General features: G+C 44.8%; 3 protein-coding genes across 3 annotated transcripts; 1 reads left to right on the top strand and 2 right to left on the bottom strand.

Moving 5' to 3' along the window:
* Positions 1 to 55: 55 nt before the first annotated feature.
* On the bottom strand, positions 56 to 3,957 carry psmc2 (proteasome 26S subunit, ATPase 2). The gene is made up of 12 exons (XM_066724104.1): positions 3,780 to 3,957; positions 3,331 to 3,368; positions 3,144 to 3,225; positions 2,887 to 2,986; positions 2,644 to 2,775; positions 2,336 to 2,408; positions 2,109 to 2,204; positions 1,837 to 2,001; positions 1,226 to 1,313; positions 902 to 1,104; positions 564 to 660; positions 56 to 338 (listed from the first exon to the last, which is right to left on the bottom strand). Exons 1-12 carry the CDS (start codon positions 3,847 to 3,849, stop codon positions 181 to 183), a joined length of 1,302 nt encoding a protein of 433 aa, XP_066580201.1. The 5' UTR covers positions 3,850 to 3,957; the 3' UTR covers positions 56 to 180.
* A 387-nt stretch (positions 3,958 to 4,344) lies between these two features.
* Positions 4,345 to 10,007, top strand: dnajc2 (DnaJ (Hsp40) homolog, subfamily C, member 2). The gene is made up of 17 exons (XM_066724102.1): positions 4,345 to 4,549; positions 5,428 to 5,618; positions 5,910 to 5,985; positions 6,207 to 6,305; positions 6,466 to 6,607; positions 6,729 to 6,809; positions 7,125 to 7,190; positions 7,433 to 7,524; positions 7,650 to 7,771; positions 7,863 to 8,012; positions 8,121 to 8,209; positions 8,332 to 8,401; positions 8,635 to 8,816; positions 9,026 to 9,126; positions 9,239 to 9,349; positions 9,544 to 9,704; positions 9,865 to 10,007. Exons 1-17 carry the CDS (start codon positions 4,495 to 4,497, stop codon positions 9,925 to 9,927), a joined length of 1,851 nt encoding a protein of 616 aa, XP_066580199.1. The 5' UTR covers positions 4,345 to 4,494; the 3' UTR covers positions 9,928 to 10,007.
* pmpcb (peptidase, mitochondrial processing subunit beta) lies at positions 9,947 to 15,534 on the bottom strand. The gene is made up of 13 exons (XM_066724103.1): positions 15,409 to 15,534; positions 14,954 to 15,091; positions 14,778 to 14,864; positions 14,460 to 14,589; positions 14,056 to 14,254; positions 13,764 to 13,843; positions 13,327 to 13,439; positions 12,859 to 13,002; positions 12,597 to 12,757; positions 12,067 to 12,152; positions 11,888 to 11,976; positions 11,687 to 11,762; positions 9,947 to 10,208 (listed from the first exon to the last, which is right to left on the bottom strand). The coding sequence occupies exons 1-13, from the start codon at positions 15,490 to 15,492 to the stop codon at positions 10,144 to 10,146; spliced, it is 1,452 nt and encodes a 483-aa protein (XP_066580200.1). The 5' UTR covers positions 15,493 to 15,534; the 3' UTR covers positions 9,947 to 10,143.
* Positions 15,535 to 15,920: the final 386 nt, after the last annotated feature.

The following is a 15,920-nucleotide window of genomic DNA, read 5'->3' as shown; positions in this document are numbered from 1 at the left end:
GCACTTGGCCAACCTCTGTCCAATACCATCAGATCTAAGCTCAGAAAACTAATAATGAGATTAACAGGTTTTATTTAGATTCTTGCTTATTGCGAGGGAAAAACAAAACAGTACTTTGTGTTTACAGAATATAATCAAAAGGGGATCGAGAAAACGCTACAACAAAAAGTGCTCCTCTGCTTAGTTATAGGTCATGTATCTTGGGGTGGCGCTGAATTTAGCGTACGACTTGATCACTTTGTTCACAGCTTCTAAGAAGTCCTTTTCGGTGGCGATTTTCCTCCGAGCCCGGATGGCAAACATACCGGCTTCTGTGCACACGCTGCGGATCTCGGCCCCTGCAGGCAAACGAGATGGGGGAGTTAAACATCAAACATGCCAAAGCTGGAAACTGATGTATTGACTGAAGGGCTTGCCAAGATTTTAATTGGCCTTGCAGGGTCTATTTTGTTTGAGTTATTTAAAAGGAAAAATCTTGCAGGGTAAGGATGCTGCTCATCACATCACACTTAAGACAGTCTCACACGGAGCATCACACCCAACACACGGTACACACGTCTCACCTGTGCTGTTGGGACAGAGGCGCGCCAGCAGCTCGAACCGGATGTCCCTCTCGACACTCATGGAGCGGGCGTGGATCTTAAAGATGTGAGTGCGACCCTGAAACACACGTTGCGTGAACAGTTTGGTAAACGGTATTCTCGTATTCAATGCACATCAATCATTATCAGGGACAGGATATTTCAGGATGTTATACTAGCCTACGAGCACAGGCTATTTAATGTACTAATTTCACTACATACATGCATTAACGAACATATAGCAACCAATCCTATGTAAAGGTGATAAACAGTATAAATCTGAGTGTTTGCGAGCAGACAAGACTGTCGCCCCCACGCACCTCCAGGTCGGGCAGGCTGAACTCGATCTTCCTGTCCAGCCGCCCTGGCCGCATCAGAGCCGGGTCCAGGGTGTCGGGTCTGTTGGTAGCCATGAGCACCTTGATGTTCCCTCTGGGGTCGAAGCCGTCCAGCTGGTTGATGAGCTCCAGCATGGTCCTCTGCACTTCGTTGTCCCCCCCAGCCCCGTCGTCGAAACGGGCCCCTGAGAACACAGCGAGAAACACGACGTCAGAGCAGACTCACGCATGTTTACTTCCACTACTAAAGGATGCCTGTCAGCCACCCTGTGACTAAGTGATAAGTTTCAGTCAGAAGCTGGGTACCTCCGATGGCATCAATCTCATCAAAGAAGATCAGGCAGGCTTTCTTTGTCCTGGCCATCTCAAACAGCTCGCGCACCATCCTGGCACCCTAACGGGGGAAACCAAAGACAAAACACCTGATCAAAAACCTCCATTAAGCAAAACAAAAAGCACCTTTCAAACTTTTTAAGTGAAACAAAGATGCGACAGCTTTAAATGTTAACGACCACATCTTTATAAGAAGAACATAAAGTGTCCAATCGAGAGGAGGGCATTCGCCCCATCGTGCTCGTTTGGTGTCCATTAATAACTAAGTGATCAAGGATCCTATCCAGTCTGTTTTTGAATGTTCCCAAATTGTCTCTTCAGCCACATCGCTGGGGAGTTTGTTCAGATTGTGACGCCTCTCTGTGTGAAGAAGTGTCTCCTGTTTTCTGCTTCAAATAAAGATTTCCCTCCCCCTCCCCTCCAGTATAAAATATAGCAGCATTTCACTGACAAAAACAAATAATATTTCTTTAGCAGTAAAGAAACAGTACTACTGACACCAATGCCAGACCGGACCCAGGCAATCAGAGCAGGAATGCAGATTGGCAGTGCAGCCCCGGCGACTAGTCTACACAGGGTCTTACCTCCCCCACGTATTTCTGGACGAGCTCCGAGCCGATGACCCTGATGAAGCAGGCGTCTGTGCGGTTGGCCACGGCTCGGGCGCACAGGGTCTTCCCGGTGCCAGGCGGGCCGAAGAGCAGGACGCCCTTAGGAGGCTCAATACCCAGGTTAACAAACCTCTCGGGCTGGAGGAGAGACAAGGCATCGGTCACACAGGGTCGCCAGTGCACAGCAGTACAAAGACAGATAACGAACAGGAGACGAAGGGGCTCGGGACACGGTCGACACTCACGTGAAGCAGAGGAGTCTCCACGACTTCCCTGAGCTTCTCGATCTGCTCCTTGCAGCCGCCCACATCACTGTAGGTCACATCCGGCTTCTCCTCCACCTGCAGGACACAGCAGGAGGTTCAGCTCGTTAGAAAAGCCTTCACGGTAATTTACAAAGCATCTCTGCCTCCAGTACAGTACGTTCCCGTCTGGCGAGCAGCTATTCCCGTTAGAAACCCATGTGTCTTACCTGCATCATCGTGACAGTGGGGTCAATCTTTGGGGGAAGTGGAATATGAATCTGGTACTTGTTTCGGTCAACACTGAAAGATAAACAAACATGTAAATCTGAAAAAGAGATTCAGGTAGACCTATAACACACAATTCTAAATATTAAAACATTTTTCACAGTTTTTGAAAACTATTAAGCTCAAAAGGCACATTATTAGTGTTTATATGTAAAATCCAAAGCAAAAAGCAGGTTTATTCAGCCCCATCCAGCATGAAAATAAAGTATTGGATCCATCTATCCCTATGGATAGTACGGCGAGTTCTTACCCCACTCTCATTCCTTCCTCAATGTCAGTAGGGGCGACCTGGTCACTCAGGTCCACCACAAACTTGGCAAACTGCTTCACATTGATGATGTACTTGGGATCCTCCGAGTCGGCGTTGATAATCTTGGTGCATCTACAGAAATAAAACCAAGGCAAGGGTCACTCTCGGGTGGGTGATGGTGCTATGTCGCATTCAGAGGTCTGAACCATCACGGCACGTTCGTAGCGTCGGTGACTGAAATACCTGGCCACTTGTAAAGGCTGTTCACTCTGCAGGGTCTGCTTGTCTGCTGCCAGATCCCAAAGCGCCGGGGGTGCCAGGCCGGTGTCGGACTCCTTGATGCCTGGAGAGAGAGAACGGGGCTTGATCACTCTCTTCTGAGGAGTATCTGCTAATGCCATACCTCCACCCACTACAGATTTACTCAACAGATCATTTTCTGATAAAAAGCATTCAAACTTCTGGTTTACGAGTACAACATGCTTTTACAATTGACCTACCCGTCAGCTCGTTGATTTTCTTAAGCAGTTGTTGAATATCATCCTCCACTTGCTTGATCTGTCTCGAGTATGTGCTCTGGCCCTGAAACATAACGACCAAGGAAATAAATGACTCTTATGGAACATACATAACAGGTGGCAGCGAAAAAAGACAATTGACGACACAATCAACAGCACAGAAACTTACATAAGTCTTCAAGAGAGCAATATCGCCTTCATCCAAAGCTAAACAAGAAAAGAAAGGTCATTTAAATGTTACAGCTTCCAGTTTCAGTACACAATTGAAAACCGACACTGAATACCGAGAATGCACAAGGCAAGGCACATCTACCCTAAATTCACACTTAAGTCTTGGGGTGTCAATGATGTGTTAACAGTCTTTAAACGGAATTAGATTCACTGGGCCTACTATCAAGGATTAAAAACAATAGCCAATAACCTCAAAACCATTACCAAAAATACGAACTGCGGTGACCGGGATAAACATACAAGTCCAGCTTTATAACACTAACGATTTCGACTGCAATTACTTTACCAATATGATGCAATTTTATATTAACGTCTGTTTCACTCGTACAGGACGAGATGGCTACCGGCAGACTCCACATTTGTAAAATAACCCAGTAACACGTTCACCTCTTATGGTTTTATCCTCCTTTTCCTCCTCCTTGACTTTGCGCTGCTCGGATCCCAAATAATCTGGCATTTTCGCCCTGTAAATAAATATTTCACGCTGGTTGTTTAACTCCGATCCTGCCCGACCGACCAGGATTACACAGCAGGTTTACTCTCTTCCGCTTTTCCCGGCAGCCTCTGCGACGGCGACCGGAAACGAGAACCCGGACTCTTTGGCGGGGGCACCGCAGTATTACATTACATGTTGCGGAGTTAAATAAATAAATAAATAAATAAATAAAATAGATTCTGATAACGTCATAACTAAAATATGTTTCAGCATTATTTGTGTATGTTTTTCCTTGTAAAGGCGACCAAATTAATAGGTTATTTTTAATTAATTTAGATTTTTTTATATTAATTTGAACTCTCCAAAAATTCTGTTAAATCACTGCAAAGTCAAATACGTGTAATTATTTTTATTCCATTGTAGATTATTTGCATGACATGTTAAAAAGACAGTTATACAACTAACCCGGAACCCGCGGCTCAAGGGACAGTGCGCGGCGCCGGGAAGGTTTCGGTGACGCACACGACGTGCCCTGGAAGATCCTGCGACTCAGCGGGTCCATGTGGTGCGGCATTAAACCGGACGGCAGATACAGTTTTAATAACGCACTGTAACACTAATTATACACTTGAATGAACGTCTGGCGGAGTTAGTGACGGGCCGAGGATGTTGAAGGAAGCGCTTGAAGGGCAGGGGACAGTTGTCTGTAACCCCACAGCAGGTGAGAGCCATTGAACGGCAGAAAATACTGCTGATTGAAGCTGTTTATGATTTTAGTAACCCGGAGCGAGTTGCTGTGTCGCACAAAGTAGGATATATCTACCCGGGTTACGTTAGACCTTTTCCGTCTCAAAACAGCTTCGCACTTTCTTTACCCGAGATTAACTGTGGCTGTTGACGTTGCGTCATTAAATCAAATCAGTGCCATAACGGATGTCTGCACTTGTCCTTCGTGTCGATCACAATCCTGTCTGTGCTGTTGGATTTGACCTATTTTAATATGGCTTCTCCGGCTTCCCCACGCAATTTAAATTGTAGTGGTTTTTGTTATGGGAATGCACGTAGTGTCCATAACTAAATGTGTACATATTTTATACAACTGGTCTCTTTTGTAATCTTGCTTGTATCCCTTTTGGTGAGTTCAAGTTTGTTACATAAAACCAAACCCGGCCAATTTCTGTTTGTGCAGTGCTGCTCTTTGCCACCCTCTTGTAACATTTATGTAACTGTATTTATAGGCAAAAATAGTTTGCTGCCCCAGTTTGGTTTGAGGGATTAATACAGCACATGACAAAATATTCCCTTTTTGTTAACCTCTAGAACGTGTTAGTTTTGTCCAGGGATTTATTTTTCATCCTTCAGAAACAAACCAACTAAAATAAAACCCACCTGTCATATTTAAACCTCGGCACAAGCATCATGTGGTTATTTAATCTGAGATCCGGGATGAGATGAACACGTCAGGCCCCCATGCTGTGCTTTAAGTGTGGTGGGATTTTGAGACCTGCAGTGGCATGAAGGGACTACTTCTGCCTTCAGGTGCATGTGGGTCAGGAAGGGTCACTCAATGTTGGGCGCTGTCTCCTGTCTTCCTCTCAGCTTCGGTGCAGTTCCAGGTGGAGCCGGTGGGACGATGGTTCGAGGCCTTCTTGAGGCGCAGGAACAGGAATGTGTCGGCTTCCTTCCAGGAGCTGGAGGAGGAGAAGGAGCTGTCCGAGGAGTCGGAGGACGAGGAGCTGCAGCTGGAGGAGTTTCCCATGCTGAAGACACTGGACCCTAAGGACTGGAAGGTATGGGACAGAGAGACACTGTCCACTACTCTGCCATACTGGCCTTGGAGGACATCTGTCATTTACTTGATGCTTATATTAACTTTGTTGTGGCACTATCATCTACGGCACTTTCTCATGCCCTACATTTGTTGCATACCAAGCTAAGTAAAGGTGTGAAATGTCCTTATGTACATGTAGTTGAGTGTATTTGCGGTGAATATTAACATCACAAGACATTTTAGGCCAAGATGTCGTTCTCGCAGCTTATGTAACAGTTGTGTTGTGGGCACCTCCTTTTCTGTCTCCCAGAATCAAGATCACTACGCCGTTCTTGGGCTGGCTCATCTAAGGTACAAAGCAACGCAGAAGCAGATTAAAGCAGCCCGTGAGTACCGCAAAACTGTTCTTGGTATAAACGCTCTTATTCCAGATAAAGCATTTAGCGCAGTTGGAAAAGACGTACTTTGTTCTTTTATCTTTTTATGGTGTGGTCAGATTTCCCACCTGTAATGAAATCTGGTCCCAATTTACAAACAAACACTTATTTTATCAGTGTTAACAATGCATCACTTTTGTCTACAACCCTCTCTCCTGTCTTCTCTTCAGACAAAGCAATGGTTTTAAAACACCACCCGGACAAGAGGAAAGCAGCTGGAGAGCAGATAGTGGAAGGAGACAACGACTATTTCACCTGCATCACAAAAGGTAATGGTACAAAGCCGGAGCTCAAGTGGCTACAAAGCATTTTCTCCCTTCGGGGGGAGAATGATCCCATGCAAAAGACTAATCAGCCAGGCAGTGATGTGGTTTGTGTAATGAGGGCAATTGTATTAAAATCTTTTTGTTTTCTGTGTTTGTTTCTCAGCCATTGAAATCCTGTCAGACCCTGTGAAGCGTCGGGCCTTTGACAGTGTGGACCCTACCTTTGACAACGCCGTGCCTACAAAGAGTGAGGCCAAAGAGAACTTCTTCGAGGTCTTCGCTCCTGTTTTTGACAGAAATGCCAGGTGAGAATCTTTTTTTTTTTTTTTTTTTTTTTTTTTTTTTTTTTTTTTATAGAAATTGTGTATTTGATGGTTTTGTATTATAGTTGTTGTTAAACTTTCTTCTTCTTCTTCCTGTGAACAGATGGACATCCAAAAAGCATGTCCCAAAACTTGGAGATATGAATGCCTCCTTTGAAGAAGTTGATAGTTTTTACTCTTTTTGGTAAGTTAGACTATTCTCGTGGTTGTAGGTTATGGTTTAGTTGTGTTTATGTGCTGTGAATTTTAATTCAATGAGAGAGAGAGGGCTTCTACATGTATTCACCTCTTTATGACCTTTTGTTAGTAATTGATTAGAAATGGATGCATATGTCAGTATTATGTGACTTCTTTGGATATTGTAATTGTACCCAGCTGGTGCTTTAGTAGGGTTACTCAGTTGAAATCAGTAGTGCTGTTAATCAGGGTTTATCTATCTGTGTTCAAGAAATGACAATAGACTACAAATTAATGCCTGAGCTTTTTCTTTTGAAACTAGGTACAACTTTGATTCTTGGAGGGAATTTTCTTACTTGGATGAAGAAGAAAAGGAGAAAGCAGAATGGTATGTAACATAGATCTTCATTGTTAAATCCAATACATCAATAGATTAAACAAATATGTATCTGATTACATCACATTTGGATGTTTGGAATACTGTAGTTCAATTTATAACCGCAAGATGGATGTTTCTACACACGCAGTGCCACAGTTTCTTTAAGCCTCAATCAATGCATTGTTTTCTGTCACCAATTGAATGGAGGGTTGTGGCTCACACTGCTCGTCTTTCACCTCAAACCCCTTCAGCCGGGATGAGAGGAGGTGGATCGAGAAACAAAACCGTGCATCCAGGGCGCAGAGGAAAAAGGAGGAGATGAACAGAATACGCACATTAGTTGGTAAGACACTCACTCACCCCCTTAACGGGAATCAAAGGCTCCAGGCTTGTCCGGATGGATGGTTTACAAAGACACGTTTTTCACGTTGCTGCCGTTTCATAGATCAACACTCTGCTTGGTTTCAGACACGGCTTACAGCTGCGACCCTCGGATTAAGAAGTTCAAGGACGACGAGAAGGCGAGAAAGGAATCCGAGAAGAAAGCCAAAGCTGAAGCTAAGAGGAAAGAGCAGGAGGAGAAAGAGCGGGTCAGTTGGGCAGTTGCATTTTCCTACCTGTGTGGTTGGTTGTGCCTGTGCGTGCCGTAGCGGTGTGTAACTGTGTCGCTGCTGTGCATAGGCCAGGCAGGCTGAGATGGAGGCGGCGCGTCTGGCCAAAGAGAAGGAGGAGGAGGCCGCTAAACAAGCTGCGCTGCAGGCCAAGAAAGAGAAGGAAATCCAGAAGAAAGCCATCAAGAAGGAACGGCAGAAACTCAGGACAATATGCAAGGTAGCCTATGCTTTACTCTGGTCTTTTGCTTACTGTTGCTTTCTGGTGAATAACCTAAGAGCAGCTTCTAGTCAGATTTTATTTTTTTGTCATGTTTTTCTTTTTCAGAACTGGAATTACTTCGCTGATAATGAGTCTGAAAGCGTGAAAATGATGGAAGAAGTAGAGAAACTCTGCGATCGTCTGGAGCTAGTGAGGTACCGGAGAGGGTTTTGCGAGACCCGTCTCTTGAATATATTCACTGCAGCGCACCATTAATACCTGCATAGCGTGGCGTTCTCCAAAGCACTTCCTGACCGACACTTGCTTTCTCTTATAGCCTGCAATCCTTGAATGAAGTGCTTGCATCAAGTGCAAAGGAAGAAAGCAAAGCTGCAGTTGACAAGCATGTAAGTCTTTAAGGGAGAAGAGTACCTTTCTTTCAGGGTGTGTGTGTGTATGCTTTAGAAAAGACTTTCATCAGATATGTCATAATGCAGTTTGTTTCCACTACAAGTACACATAAATAAATGCAACTCACTATATTCACTGCAATGTGGAAATCAGTAGACATTACTTCAGTTCTGCAGTTTGCTCATAAGAAACTCTGTAAATGTGCAGTTGTGCTGTTGTGTGTGCGCAGGTGCAGGAGGTGAACGCACAGCTGCAGAAGGAGAAGGAGGCGGAGGCCCGGGCCCGCCAGACCTCCAGGAGCACTGAGCAGTCGAGCAGCGGCGCCGGCGCGGGCAGCAAGGGCTGGAACGAAGAGGAGCTGCAGCTGCTGATCAAAGCGGTCAACCTCTTCCCGGCTGGCACCAACGCGCGGTGAGGAGCGTCTTGTTTCAGTGCCATAGACGACCCGAGCGAGCCTGACCTGTAGAATGTGCTCTACGTTTCTGGTTGCTAAACTGATGATAATTCTGGAATGCTCTAAATCTAAACACCAGCTTTGATGTTCTAACTTGGTCGTACATATTACAGCCTACACTGGAGATCCTGGCAGTGCTTTTGACTGTTTTTTATTCTCCTCTTAGATGGGAAGTAATTGCCAAGTACATGAATTTGCACTCAAACAGTGGCATTGAAAGAAATGCCAAGGACGTCATAAACAAAGCCAAGAATTTACAAAAACTTGGTAAGTAGAGCTAGGTGGTACTCTTGTTTTTGCAAGTTGACAGTCTGACCGTTAATTACAAGTGTACTTATTTCAGCTAAACTCCCAGCATTTTGGTATTTTTAATTTCTAGATCCTCACCAGAAGGACGAAATCAACAAGAAAGCTTTCGAGAAGTTTAAGAAGGAGCATGCTGTCGTGCCCCCGACCGTAGACAATGCAGTGCCTTCGGAGAGATTTGAAGGTAGGGTGTGTTGCAGTGACAAACTAGTGTCCTCTAACGTGGCCCAGACTTCTGTATTGGTCACCATACATCCTGGAGTATGTATGAAGTAAAATAGAAATGTTCTTTCCAATGAAGTGCTACCCACAATGTTGATTTCTGTGTTGCGGTGCGGCTTGTGCCCTGATCCTGTGAAACGCATGCATGTGTTGTAGGTTCCGGTGCTGACACCAACACGGCCCCATGGACGACGGAGGAACAGAAGCTACTGGAGCAGGCGCTCAAGACATTCCCCGTCAGCACGCCCGAGAGATGGGAGAAGATCGCAGCGGCTGTCCCGGGCCGCACCAAGAAAGACTGCATGAAGAGATACAAGGTGGGCTGGCCGGCGTTAAAGCTACATCCTGTGCCCACCGTATCTGATTGTCACGATTCCACATTAAATTTAATTAGCATTATTGATTAGTTATTTGTATACCTTCAGATCATGTGACCCCAACCCCCCCCCCTCTCTCTCTCTCTCTCTCTCTCTCTAGGAGCTGGTCGAGATGGTGAAAGCCAAGAAAGCTGCCCAGGAACAAGTTAAGACTAAGAAATGACGAGTATAAACAACCTGTGTTCTTTTATTGTTGTTGTGTTGTCTTTATTTTATAATAAAACTGCAAACAAAACTATACAAGGCTTTATGATTAATACATCTGTTAGAAGCACTGGCTCTTAGTCTTCAACCGAAGCGCAGAGTGGGAAAACCCATCGAGCTGCTATACACAATCACTGCTTCTAATAAATAAATCAACGCTGATGCGCTGGGAGGATTAGGTCCGCAGCCAGTACATGCCACTGTGGATTCGGTTGTAGTCGGGAAGCTGTTCAATGGGCCCTGAGGAGAGAAGGAAAAGTACAATGAGTGTGTGTCATGTGTTTTTCAACATTGTCTACAGAAAACAGATTGACATACACTCACCTAAAGGATTATTAGGAACACCATACTAATACTGTGTTTGACCCCCTTTTGCCTTCAGAACTGCCTTAATTCTACGTGGCATTGATTCAACAAGGTGCTGAAAGCATTCTTTAGAAATGTTGGCCCATATTGATAGGATAGTATCTTGCAGTTGATGGAGATTTGTGGGATGCACATCCAGGGCATGAAGCTCCCGTTCCACCACATCCCAAAGATGCTCTATTGGGTTGAGATCTGGTGACTGTGGGGGCCAGTTTAGTACAGTGAACTCATTGTCATGTTCAAGAAACCAATTTGAAATGATTGGACCTTTGTGACATGGTGCATTATCCTGCTGGAAGTAGCCATCAGAGGATGGGTACATGGTGGTCATAAAGGGATGGACATGGTCAGAAACAATGCTCAGGTAGGCCGTGGCATTTAAACGATGCCCAATTGGCACTAAGGGGCCTAAAGTGTGCCAAGAAAACATCCCCCACACCATTACACCACCACCACCACCAGCCTGCACAGTGGTAACAAGGCATGATGGATCCATGTTCTCATTCTGTTTACGCCAAATTCTGACTCTACCATCTGAATGTCTCAACAGAAATCGAGACTCATCAGACCAGGCAACATTTTTCCAGTCTTCAACTGTCCAATTTTGGTGAGCTTGTGCAAATTGTAGCCTCTTTTTCCTATTTGTAGTGGAGATGAGTGGTACCCGGTGGGGTCTTCTGCTGTTGTAGCCCATCCGCCTCAAGGTTGTACGTGTTGTGGCTTCACAAATGCTTTGCTGCATACCTCGGTTGTAACGAGTGGTTATTTCAGTCAAAGTTGCTCTTCTATCAGCTTGAATCAGTCGGCCCATTCTCCTCTGACCTCTAGCATCAACAAGGCATTTTCGCCCACAGGACTGCCGCATACTGGATGTTTTTCCCTTTTCACACCATTCTTTGTAAACCCTAGAAATGGTTGTGCGTGAAAATCCCAGTAACTGAGCAGATTGTGAAATACTCAGACCGGCCCGTCTGGCACCAACAACCATGCCACGCTCAAAATTGCTTATATCACCTTTCTCTCCCATTCAGACATTCAGTTTGGAGTTCAGGAGATTGTCTTGACCAGGACCACACCCCTAAATGCATTGAAGCAACTGCCATGTGATTGGTTGGTTAGATAATTGCATTAATGAGAAATTGAACAGGTGTTCCTAATAATCCTTTAGGTGAGTGTATAGTACAACACAAACTTGTTCTATGCTAGATGTGTTAACTGCAGTACATACACATAAAAACCTCAAAAGTAAACTGTGTAACACTGCCTACACTTTATAATATGAATCAAATGAAGCCCGGCGACAGGAGGTAAATTAAGAATAAATAAACTGAAGAAATCCAGTTGAAACATACCAACAGCAGCGATCGCAGGACATTTGTCATAGATGTATTTCGTACAGACATCCTTGATGGTTTTGGCATCGATAGCCTAAGGGGGGAAACACAGTTCAGATCAGATACCTTTTTTCATTCTGAGTGAAGCCTGTTGCTTGAGTAGAGTGACAAAAAAAGTGCTCTCACACATACACAATGGCGTGGAGAGCTTCTACTTACATCAATTCTAGCCTCCAGTTCAGGGAGGGGGATTCTACGACTGTAGCAAAGCATCTGCCTGCCGATGTCCTCGCAGATCGGGGTCGAGCCTAGGACAGAGCACAGGGGACACAACATCAGTCGCATTTTCTTCATCGGACTATGTTTTATTAAACAGGGAAATCTAAATCACACTTTACCGTCCAGATGGAGCAACATGTTGGTCTTCAGGAGGTTCTTGGCTCGTGTGACCTCGCTCTCGGAAACACTCGTGCACAGGGACATCCTGCAAGTGTTTAGTTACACACGATTAGTACAGCAGATGTGGCTAGGTCTCAGTAATGCACATAGGAGATTAAGACTTTTAAAATAAACACCTCTTTGTTAAACATGCAGTTCTTGAAAACCACTTCTGTTTTTACAGTATATGCAAGTAGATCTTTACAGTCTATATAGTGGGGCCTACTTCAGATAAAGAGATTGCACCATTTCATCATTACACTCTTCCTTAATCGGTGCTTTTATCAGGAGTGCTCTGTGCAGTTTATCATGCAGCCACTGCCTTGCAGGATTGTCATAGTTCACTATACTAAAACAAATGTGCATTTGATTAATAAAAGATGGTTCAGAAACCCCCCACCGCACAGAAGTGTATTCCAAGAGAAAAGCGAGGGGTTGGATTAAGGGACTGAGAAGTAAGGATTCTCTCGCTGACGTCCGGCCTTCTCACCACTCTTTCTGAGTGAAGTGCATCATGTCCTCGATGGTGTTCGGCTCGCAGACCATGTAGAGGCCCCACAGGCCGGTGTCCGTGTAGCAGGTGTTGAAGGACTGGAAGCTGTGGCACAGGTTGCCCTGGCACGCCATCTGCGCCAACTTGCTGGACAGATTCTGCAGGCAAGGAAAGCGACATGGAATCGGAGAGAAAAGAGTCGACGATATCGGGACAGTCTTCGTCAAAGCCCCCAGCGAGCAGCCAGGATGGTTCTTACCACTCCCCCGCCGAAGGAACGGTCCCAGTTTCCGATGAGCGTGTTGGCCACCATGAGAGGGATGGTGTCAGGGTGGGACCAGCCTACAGCCTCCACAGCGATGGCAATGTGGGCCAAGGGCATCTTGTCGTCTCGCACGCGGATCTGCACACAGATGGGACGGACGTGTCAACCACACAACAAGTCTACAGTTTCTACAGGTATGAACGCACACATCCACTGCTCAAACATCAGTAAGTATTTCAGCTGGAGAAAACTGAAACACTGTGTCTTTTCTAGGAGCCAAAAAGGCCCTACAGAACACACAATGGTGACTTTCCACATTGTGTTACACAATCTTAAATTATACAAATGTGTACGTTTATTAAACACAAAAAACATAGTCAATTAGAGCAAAGAGATGTTTTTCTTTCCACTTTTCAGTGTCCTAAGAGGAGGTCATGTATCCAAGTAATGCAGTGCTCCTACCTCACTGCCTGTGAACCTGCATGGGGGCAACGCTGGAGCCTCCCCTTTGTAACTGGAGAGTAAATTACCAAAGTGGTACTTTGCCAGGTCAATCAGTTGATGGTGGGAGACTCCTGCGTTAAAAGCAAAACATACATTTAGACATTAAAAGCAATCCTTACCCTTAAATTGCTGATCGCATCACTTCTACCTGTGAAAGTGACTTAATTCTGTGTTTGCCAGGGAATCACTGCCAAAATACCTACACTATACAGACAACACCATCACTCAGAAAGGGTGAGGGACAATATTGCATTAACAACTCTGATAACAATTTGATGCAAGGTGTCACAATTCACATTTTAACTAAGGGATAAAAAGAAAACATTTCCGATTCATTGGCAGACTACTGTACTGATTAAGAGAGGGTTGGAAGGGGGATTATTTGTGTAACTGACCTCCAGCAGCTGCCAGTACGATCCTGGGACCTTTATAGTGAGTAGTGATGTATTCCACCAGGTCATTGCGGTTTATTGTCCTGCAAGAGCATCAAATATGTATCATTGATCTACTTTCATAAGTTCTTGATGGATACGATTAAAAATGCAACCATAGTAAAGGACAGGAGGGAATCTGCTCTTAATCTGAAGTATTTGTTTATTAGATTTAGTTCAGCTACTGCCACTCATGAATACAGTAGACCAGGTGTTAGAAAGCACCAGACAGCTACATCTGAGCTGAAGGACATACTTGATGTTCTCGGTGGGCCCCAGGATGGTCCGGCCTAGAGCGGTGTCTTGGTAAGCCGTGGCGTGAAGATAGTCAAAGACCACCTCCTGCAGGTTGGTCTCCACTTCCTGCATCTCCCGGAGGATGACCCCTCGCTCCCTTTCGATCTCGGACTCTCCTAGGGTGCTGTTCTGGATGATGTCGGCGAGGATTTCAACAGCTGGACGTTCAGAAGGCAAGATAAACAAAGACACTGATCAGCTTGTGTGTATTGTCACTGATCCCACATGTGCACCCATGTGAATGAGGGTTCAAGTCCTGATGCCAGCTCTCCACACCAGCATTACACTGGCCAGATGGAGTGAGAACGGAACCTCTGGTGACCATTCTATTCTATACAAATTCCAAAAGACTGGTTGACGTACCTCTGGGAAGATCCTTGGAAAATGCTTTGGCGTAGTAGACAGTTTGCTCTCTGGATGTGTATGCATTTAGATGAGCCCCCATGTTTTCAATTTCCAGCTCGAGGTCTAGCTGGGAGCGCTTCTTTGTACCCTGCAAAAAGACAGCACAGTTAAAAATGTCCAAACCAGGGATCTCAGTCCAGTGGATTAACACAAATAAACACCACAATCATGTTTCATAATTCAAGGTTAACATTTTGGAGTTCAGGATATTAAGGTACACTTCTGCCGATAACATCAAGCAAGATTAAGATCTAAATCCCCAAGATAGTGCCTTACCTTAAAAGCCATGTGTTCCAAAAAGTGAGCTGTTCCGTTGTTCCTTTCATTTTCATACCGGCTGCCTGCGTCTATCCAAAGCCCAACCTGCATTGAGGTCACATTTCAGTACAGGAAACTCTCACACCTCTGGACGGGAATTAAAAATACACTTGAATGAGGCTTTAGTTACTCACAGTACACGTTGAGAGCCCAGAGTCCTCCGATGCCACCCGGAGTCCATTTTCAAGTGCGGTAACTTTGGTTTCAGGTACATTGAGAAGGACCTGACTGGCAGCCTGTGTGGCTCGGTGTCGCTTAAACCCAACAACAGGCTGAAATGTACAGAAGAAATTATAAATACTATATTTTAAGCTGTAGGTCTAAATCAAAACCTGCCGACGCACCTTCCCAAGATTGAGGAGCCAGGTGACCTCCAACACCACAGATGAACATGAATATATACATAAATATATATCAAACTCTTCGTTATAGCCTGGTTGTTTTTCTTACTAGTTTTATGTAATGACGTACACAACTTAGATAACGACAGCTGACTACTAGTCAGCCATTAATTCAAAGTAAACACTCACACTGGCTGTTTCCCCAGCTAGCCCGATAAGGGTGTACTTCAGAAATTAGTGTTACCTACCTTGATTAAGGTACGCGTCTTTAAAAAATAATTTCTAATCAATCCTATCCCACCAAAGCCGAAACGCTGCAAGGACGCCGCCATGTTGTTTATCGTGCGCACTTATTCACGGCGCAGGGTTGTGACGTACGAGCAGCTGACGTAAGGCAGGGTAATGGCGGCCATGTTGAGTGATACATATATTCTGCATTGAACGTGTTACTTCCTATATGACATAACCCATTGATTCGGGTTAAAAAGTTTTGGGGGATCACTGGTTTGATAAGAGAATACAAATCCTGAATGACATATATAAAGATTGCGTATTTATATCCTCCTTACACAATATAAGCTTTTTTCAGCATCAATTGGAAAGTCACATACATTGTCAAATTGATAATCACACTTTCAAAATGTGGAGTTAATATTAGTGAGCCAAGAGCAAAATTCACACAATACAAAGTTCTGCACAGATACTATTGGACTCCTGTAAGTATTTTCTTGTAATGCTTGAAAAGAGCAAAACTGCGGAA

This window comes from Amia ocellicauda, chromosome 15 (assembly GCF_036373705.1).
Source record: "Amia ocellicauda isolate fAmiCal2 chromosome 15, fAmiCal2.hap1, whole genome shotgun sequence".
In the NCBI taxonomy this organism is placed as follows: Eukaryota; Metazoa; Chordata; class Actinopteri; order Amiiformes; family Amiidae; genus Amia; species Amia ocellicauda.
The sequence above is the reverse complement of the archived record's forward strand: the minus strand, read 5'-3'. Positions and strand labels throughout refer to the sequence as shown.

What these genes read in the sequence shown, in the direction of transcription:
- psmc2 (XM_066724104.1), bottom strand. Translation starts at nt 3,849, where the DNA reads ATGCCAGATTATTTGGGATCCGAGCAGCGCAAAGTCAAGGAGGAGGAA. An exon ending in GAAAATCAACGAGCTGACGG is followed by an intron (nt 2,987 to 3,143) that starts GTAGGTCAATTG and finishes CTCTCTCTCCAG; the next exon opens with GCATCAAGGAGTCCGACACC. An exon ending in GAGGAAGGAATGAGAGTGGG is followed by an intron (nt 2,409 to 2,643) that starts GTAAGAACTCGC and finishes TTTATCTTTCAG; the next exon opens with TGTTGACCGAAACAAGTACC.
- dnajc2 (XM_066724102.1), top strand. Translation starts at nt 4,495, where the DNA reads ATGTTGAAGGAAGCGCTTGAAGGGCAGGGGACAGTTGTCTGTAACCCC. An exon ending in GAAGCAGATTAAAGCAGCCC is followed by an intron (nt 5,986 to 6,206) that starts GTGAGTACCGCA and finishes TCTTCTCTTCAG; the next exon opens with ACAAAGCAATGGTTTTAAAA. An exon ending in AACTCAGGACAATATGCAAG is followed by an intron (nt 8,013 to 8,120) that starts GTAGCCTATGCT and finishes TTTCTTTTTCAG; the next exon opens with AACTGGAATTACTTCGCTGA.
- pmpcb (XM_066724103.1), bottom strand. Translation starts at nt 15,492, where the DNA reads ATGGCGGCGTCCTTGCAGCGTTTCGGCTTTGGTGGGATAGGATTGATT. An exon ending in CGTACTGGCAGCTGCTGGAG is followed by an intron (nt 13,440 to 13,763) that starts GTCAGTTACACA and finishes CTTTTAACGCAG; the next exon opens with GAGTCTCCCACCATCAACTG. An exon ending in AACTGGAGGCTAGAATTGAT is followed by an intron (nt 11,763 to 11,887) that starts GTAAGTAGAAGC and finishes TTCCCCCCTTAG; the next exon opens with GCTATCGATGCCAAAACCAT.